The following is a 7,587-nucleotide window of genomic DNA, read 5'->3' as shown; positions in this document are numbered from 1 at the left end:
TACAGGCCTCCCAGGGCTGCAGGGCTCAGGGTGCAGGACAACAGGGCTGCAGGCCTCACAGGGCCGCCTGGCTTCAGGGCATAGGGCAGCAATGCTGCAAGCCTCCCACGGTGTCAGGGCTGCAGTGCAGCAGAGGGTCGAGATGGCACGGAAGCTAGGCGGCATGGTGGCAGGGCTTCAAGCCTCGCAGGGCATCAGGACTGCGGGCCAGCAGGGTGGCAGGGCTGCAGGGCAGCAGTGCTTCAGGCCTTCCAGTGCTCAGGGCTTCAGGGCAGCAGTGCTACAGGCCTCCCAGGGCTGCAGGGCTCAGGGTGCAGGACAACAGGGCTGCAGGCCTCACAGGGCCGCCTGGCTTCAGGGCATAGGGCGGCAATGCTGCAAGCCTCCCACGGTGTCAGGGCTGCAGTGCAGCAGAGGGTCGAGATGGCACGGAAGCAAGGCGGCACGGAGGCAGGGCTTCAAGCCTCGCACGGCATCAGCACTGCGGGCCAGCAGGGTGGCAGGGCTGCAGGGCTGCAGGGCAGGCCCTCGGGGAAGCAGGCCACTCACCACCTCTGGGCCTTGGGGGGCTCCTGAGCTCGCCTTCCTCGGCTTCCCCAGGGAAGGGTGGCCACGCACACCCTCGGGGCTGAGTGCCCCGGGCCTGGCCTCTGCAGTCCCAGGCCGCGCCCCTCCCCCACGCTGGCAGTTGCCAGGCTGGTGCTCAACCGCCTCCGCCCCGCCCCGGGAAGGGGGCCCCGCCCACCTCGGGCTGCTGGTGGGTGCGGCCCCAGGCCCCGCCCACTGCCTGCCCGGGGAGGGCCCCCCCGAGTGGCGGCTCCCGGAGGTGTTCTAGGGACACATCACAATGGCTGGGCGCAGCGCTCAGCGGCTCAGGTGTGCTGCACCTGGAGAGGAGCCAGGCGCCCCGGAGACCCTGTCCCAGGTCCTGCGCTCCGACCTCGCGACCCCCGGCGCACAGCTGGCCCCCATGGGCAGCCTACTGTGCAGGTTTCTTCGCCCTCCCCGCCGCCGGCCCCTGCCCGGCCGCAGTCGCCCGCTGCTCACTCCTGCCTGGGACACCGCCCATCCTGGCCGCCACCACCCCGCCGTTCCTGCCCCTGCCCCCTGCTCCGGGCGCAGGCCACTCCACCGGGATCGCAGGCCCCTGCCAGCTCGCTGCCACGTGGAGCCCAGGAGGCGGGACCCGCTCCCTCAGGCCGCGTGCCCCCCTCTGGGCCTCCTCCCCGTGGTCAACTGGAGGAACCCTCCGGGTCAACCTGTGCTGGCTGCGCGCAGCTCCCTGGGCTGCGGGCCCTCGAGGACTGTGAGGATCCCTGCTCTGGGGCGCAGGTTCAGGCTCCTGCATTCACTACCTGCACAGGAAGCCAAGGCTGCGGGTCAGGTACCATCCCCTCCCCTCCCCCTTTCCTGCCCACAGGGGATGGAGGAGAAGGTCCCAGAGCACCCCGGAGAACAGACCCAGGCTCTTGGTGGGAGTGGCCGCCCCCAGAGCAGTGGGGGGACACCCTTGACATCTGAGCCCCCGGACACCAGTGGCGTTCTCAGCCTCCACCAAGCCAGCCCTGCAGCTCTGGACCGACGTCTCGGGCCCTCCGGAGAGAGCTCGTGGGACAGCACCCCGATGGCTCCGATGTCCTCCTCTGAAGGCCCTGTTGCCACCTCTTCATGTGGCCCCGTGGGAGATGCCCTGGCGAAGGCCGACAGGGATGCGGCAGTGCTCTGGGGCCCAACCCCATGCCGCCCCTTGCCGCAGGAGACAGGCACAAAGGAGGCGGTGGCTGAAGCCCATCAGCCTGTGCAGAGCACGCGGGGCCCAGCGAGGAAGGACACGCAGGCGGAGAAGCCCTCGGGCATGTCCCCACGGAGCCCTGTGCCACCAGCATCTGCCAGCAGTAGGCAGAACAAGAGGAAAATAGCCCTGCCTCTCTGTCTGCCATTGCCGCCACCACTACCCCTGCTGTGGGATCGAGGGGACCTGCCCCCACCCCCGAAGCTTCCTTGCCTTGCTCTTGACAAGGACCCAGGCACCTTGCCGAACACCGAGCGTCCCAGGAACAAGATCTTGCAGGACAGAGCAAAGATCTTGGCAGACGGCTGGGCCGCTCAGCCTGCCCCTTCCTCCCCGCCACTGGCCTCGCAGACCGCAGGCTCCCCGCCCCTGGCCGCTCACACTGCCCAAGTCCCTGTGCCTCCCACCGACTTGGCTGACCCTTCTGCCGGGCCCCCGATCCTCTCTGTCCCGCCGACTTCCCCAACACACCGTGGTGGTCGGGAACCGGGACATGGAGTTCCTAAATCTCCTCCCCGGGCTGGTCCTGCCCCTTCTCTTCCTCCCCTTACTTCCAGGCCCATTAGGGAAACTCCACCTCGCGGAGGTCCCCTTCCACCAGGCAGGGCTACCACACCCACCTCTGACCGCCCCACACCTTCGAACGCCTCAACCTCCTTCCACCCACCCTCCTGCACAAAGGAATCCCCGACCCCTATGTGTGTAGACCCTCCCCCTCTGTTCCTAACAGCCCCGCTTCCAGGCCACTCCACAGACAGCTCCGTCGTTGGAGTCCAGCCTGGCACGTCTCAACCGACTTCTACCATCGCAGCAAAGTCATCTACTTTGACCTCCAAGCCTATTTCCAATCCTGCTGTCGTGGACATGGACACTACGCCTCCTTCCCGGGCTGTGGTCCTCAGCTCGCCCCCACACTCCAGGATGAGCTGTCCTCCGTTTTCCCGGGGCCATTGCAGTATGAAGCAGAGACGCCCTGTTAAAGGTGCAGCGTCCACCAGTCTACCTACGTCCATGGCCCCCGGCCCCACCCCACTTCCTGGTCAACTCTTCAGCCTCCACAACACCCCTCAGCCCACACATGGGACTCTTGCTGGGAGGCAGCAAACAGCTTTTCTTCCCAGTGCTCCTATCGCCACTGGCTTGCCCAACCTGAGTTCTGGGGCCACCACCACTGCAGTAGGCAGCACCTCTGCAAACCCCAACGCTCACTCTGACCCCGATGCCATGGATACCACATCTCCCTCCCGGGCTGTCATCTTCCAGACCCCCCCTGGGTCCCAGAAGAACCGCTTGCCACTTTACAAGGGGCTTCCTGGTTCTGGCAACACACCACCCAGTAGCAGCACTGCCTTGGCCCATGGCTCTACCACTTTACCTCAAAAGTCAGCCATCATACAGACCCCCGTTACGATGCATCCTAACCCAGGAATCGCCCCTCACTCTGACCCCGATGCCATGGATACCACACCTCCCTCCCGGGCTGTCATCTTTCAGTCCCCCCCTGGGTCCCAGAAGAACCACTTGTCATTTTACAAGGCACTTCCCGGTTCTGGCAACACACCACCTACCAGCAGCACTGCCTTGGCCCATGGCTCTACCAGTTTCCCTCAAAAGTCAGCCATCATACAGACCCCCGTTACGATGCATCCTAAGGCAGGAATCGCCTCTCAGCCCACAATTGGAGGTCACAATGGGCAACAGCCTAACAATTCCTACCTGAAAGGAAACACAGTTGCCCCAACACAGGCTATCGGCCTGCCCGCTCCTATGACTCAGCCACCCGGAGGGACCACAATGCAGTCGGGGTCTGCGGGCTCTCATATTGGCACCAGTGTCCACAGGCAGACGGCCTTTGGTAACCAGCCAGGTATTCTCCACTCTCCTCATTCTACCACGACGGGCTGTGGAGGTACCACTGGGATCCCTACCACTGGGAACAGTAGCTCACCAGATATAGCCACCAGGACAGGCCCACAGACTGTCGTGGGGCCTGCCCTCGCCAGTGGCTTACCAGTCACGGCTACCATGACAGGCCCACAGATGTTTGTGGGGCTTACAGTCCTCAGTGGCTCACCACTCACGGCTACCACTACAGGCCCTCAGACCTTTGTGGGGCCTGCACTCCCCAGTGGGTCACTACTCCTGGCTACCACCACAGGCCCACAGATGATTGTGGGGCCTGTAGTCCTCAGTGGCTCACCACTCACGACGACCACTACAGGCCCTCAGACCTATGTGGGGCCTACAGTCCCCAGTGGCTTACCAGTCACGACGACCACTGCAGGCCCACAGACCTTTGTGGGGCCTGCTGTCCCTGCTACCAGTACAGGCCCACAGACCTTTGTGGGGCCTGCAGCCCCGAGTGGCTCACCACTCATGGCTACCAGTACAGGCCCACAGACCTTTGTAGGGCCTCCAGTCCCTGCTACCACTACAGGCCCACAGTCTTTTGTGGGGCCTGCAGTCCTGATTGCTTCACCCCTCACAGATACCACCAGAGACCCAGGCACCCGGGGCCCACCTGCCCAGCATGTAAGTGGTGGGAAGGCAGGGAACAACATCAATCCCAAGACCGGAAGACCTGGAATTCCTGCTTTGTGTCAGCATACTCGGGGCCCACCTGATGCAAACACAGATGAACACATCATCGTGTCTATGATGGCAGCCCTCTGTATCAGCAAGCGCCCTCAGAACCCTGGGGGCCTACCTGTGTCTAAGGCACCTGGTGCTACCGGGAACAGCACTGTACCTACTGCGACTGGCCATCCTAATGCTCCCCCATTGCTACAGAGCACACAGAACCCCCGCAAGCCACAGCACTGATGGTGCAATGGCGGATACCGCCATGCCTTTTAGAGAGAAATCTCTACTCTTGGAACATGTGGACCTGCCCCTAGTCAGGGCACCCCTCAGACTTTGGTGAGCCAGCACTGTGTGTGCAAGTTCTTGGTCCACTGTTCTGTGCTCTGCGCATGGCTAGGGTACCTTCATAGCCTGTCTAGGAGCCGCCACCAACTGGTTCCGTTCTTTTGTCGTGTTTCTCAACCTCTACGGCACAGATATTCCCCCACATATTCTGTGTCATAGTAAATGGATTTTGCTGTATCAGAGCCTCAATGGGCTCTTATCTTTCCCAGATTACGTAGATATACTTCTACATCTATAAAACTTTGTTCTTACTAACCTGCCTTTGCTCGTGTGTCTTTTTGTCTCGGCAGTAGAGAAAGAATTAACCTATGTGAGTGTGGTGGGTTGAACCAGACTGTGTGCCAAATTCTCTGGGTCTCAGTGACTGGAATGTGGAAGTAGCCACAGGTTCTGGCTGCACGCACAGACCCCTGAAATCTGCATTTTGAGTGTAAGGGATGGGAATCCAGGAGGAAGGAAGGTCTAAAGGAGGGAGAGAAGAGGTGACTCGTCCTTGCCTCTACCCTCTGTGCTTCGCTCTCCTCTCCCCCGACTCTGACCTCAATAGAGGTTGAATAACCCTTGGTGAGTGAAAGGAAACCACCCTATGATTGTAGTGTTTTGAAACTATTTAAATGTTTTCTTGGGTGCCTTCTTAGTTTAGACTTAGGCCAATCATTCTTATGTGTTCCCACTTCACCCAGAGAAGACAGATTTGAGCCAGTAATTTTATATTAACTGCTCAGTTAAGAAACTCTGTAGGATATGGGTTTTTTCCTTCCATGCGGAAAAATGATGTTTGTGCATGTCAGTGACAAAGAAATATCTCCCAAGGACTTGAAAAGAATTGGTGATTAAGAGTTAAACTTTGTATCACTGTGCTTTACCTCTGAAACCAGTAATACATTATATGTTAATTAATTGAATTTAAATAAACACAAAACATTTTTTAAAATAGTGTTAAACTATGGGATCAATATATTTTCTGAAATGGAATATAGAAAGATAGTCATCTCAATGTGAAAGAATGACTCTCAGGTTTGTACATTTTGACTGTAATATGATTATCCAGTGAAGTTATTTTCATAATATATATGAAGTTAGAAGATGGCACTAAAAATTTAAGAGTTAGTCACCAATAAAAATGTAGAAAAAGTAGTGTACCCAGAGGTAAAATTTGAAAGTGCACATCAAAAGGCTGGCCAGGTAAGAGTTAAATTAATAAGTGGGTTCAGATTTTCTGTCTTTGGCCATGTAGTTTTGGCTATCATAGAATAAGAGATGAGAAGTGACAATCCTAGAACATACAGGCTTTGGGAACTGTATTAAAATTGTAAGATTATTCCATGATTATCTGGCTTATTAAGGACAATCGAGCCAGATCACATCTCAGTAGAATAGATGTTTCTGCTATTAATCATCCTGACATGAGATTAATCCTACAATAGAGAATTAAGACTTGCAGAATTGGGCCTGAAGCTATGACTGAAGACACCATTTGTTCCCTCTGGAGCTAGGAGGGAATTTGGCTTGAACCTCATGACTTTGAAGGTTCTACAGCAGATCTGGTATTGAGTGGTAAACTGTCCCTTGACAGACATGGATAGGCTGGGATCCAGGCCAATAACTGGTCCTATAAGAGGCTCTAGGGTCATCTGAAGTTGTGAGATAGTTTGAAATCTCTTCCATTATCCCTAAGCTTCAGTAAAGCCACATTCAAATGGACTAATCTGGCCTCAGCGGCACTGAGGGAGAACTATAAAAAAGCCCATTCCCCAGATGTGGAGCCAAGCAGGGTAGAGAACAATATCCCCTCCCTAGTGGCCATGATGAGATTATAACCATTGTCACTGGAGAGAGGTAGCCAACCCCAATGGAGTGATCGCACAAGTTTTTCTATTACCTCTGGCTCTGGTGTAGTGGCAGCTGGGTGAAAGGAAGTCAGTAGGATTGTTTCTGGGCACACATAAAGAGGACTGTCATGGAATGCAGGAAGGACCTTAAAGATATGTTCATTTCTGTGATTGGGAAGTAGGGTGGGGGGGGTCATAGATTTATAAAAGAGAAGTGAAATTTACTTTGAATCACAGACCACTCTCTTGCTCACACGATACATACTCTAGCCGCACAGAACCTCTTCTAAGTTTATTTCCTGGTCTAGAATGATGATACCTTTCTTTTGACATGGCTTGCTGCTTTATATCTTCCTTGCTCTGACTGGATGCTATCTCCTCATGGAAAATTTCACTGAACTCATAAGCAGGTGACCAACTGGACATTATTCTCCATCTTATCATCCAAAAATAGGGCATAGAATGTTGTAATTTTTTAAATTTTAATTTATCATTACATTCATAACTTGACATTCTATTTTCCTTTTATTTATTTTTTTAAATATTTATTTATTCATGAGAGACACACAGAGAGAGGCAGAGACACAGGCAGAGGGAGAAGCAGGCTCCTCACAGGGAGCCCGATGTGGGACTTGATCCCAGGACCCCAGGATCACACCCTGAGCCAAAGGCAGACACTCAACTTGCTGAGCCACCCAGGTGTCCTGACATTCTATTTTCAAATGTTATTCATGTTTGCTAGTGTAATGTGTCTTTCCCTGAGAACAGAAATTGTAGTCAGCATCCTAAAAATTTCATGATTCCAAGTCTCAGATCTGAAGGATAGATCCTGGGCTTTGGTAAATTCATCCCAATGACATAATATGGCCTCAGATGTAAAAACACCTTCTCTGGTTCATATGTCTCCACACAACTCATCTTGCTTTTATTTCTTATTTTCACCTTCCATAGAAAAGGCCAAATATTAATCACAATTAACATGGGACAACTCTGTAATAAATATAAATTTCATCCATATTAAATATATTACATATG

General features: G+C 54.9%; 1 protein-coding gene across 1 annotated transcript; it reads left to right on the top strand.

Annotated features, from left to right (window-relative positions):
* The first annotated feature begins 847 nt into the window (after positions 1–847).
* Positions 848–4,615, top strand: LOC140597801 (nuclear pore-associated protein 1-like). The gene has a single exon (XM_072747758.1). The coding sequence runs from the start codon at positions 848–850 to the stop codon at positions 4,613–4,615; it is 3,768 nt and encodes a 1,255-aa protein (XP_072603859.1).
* Positions 4,616–7,587: the final 2,972 nt, after the last annotated feature.

This window comes from Vulpes vulpes, chromosome 1, assembly GCF_048418805.1.
Source record: "Vulpes vulpes isolate BD-2025 chromosome 1, VulVul3, whole genome shotgun sequence".
Lineage (NCBI taxonomy): Eukaryota > Metazoa > Chordata > Mammalia > Carnivora > Canidae > Vulpes > Vulpes vulpes.
The sequence above is the reverse complement of the archived record's forward strand: the minus strand, read 5'-3'. Positions and strand labels throughout refer to the sequence as shown.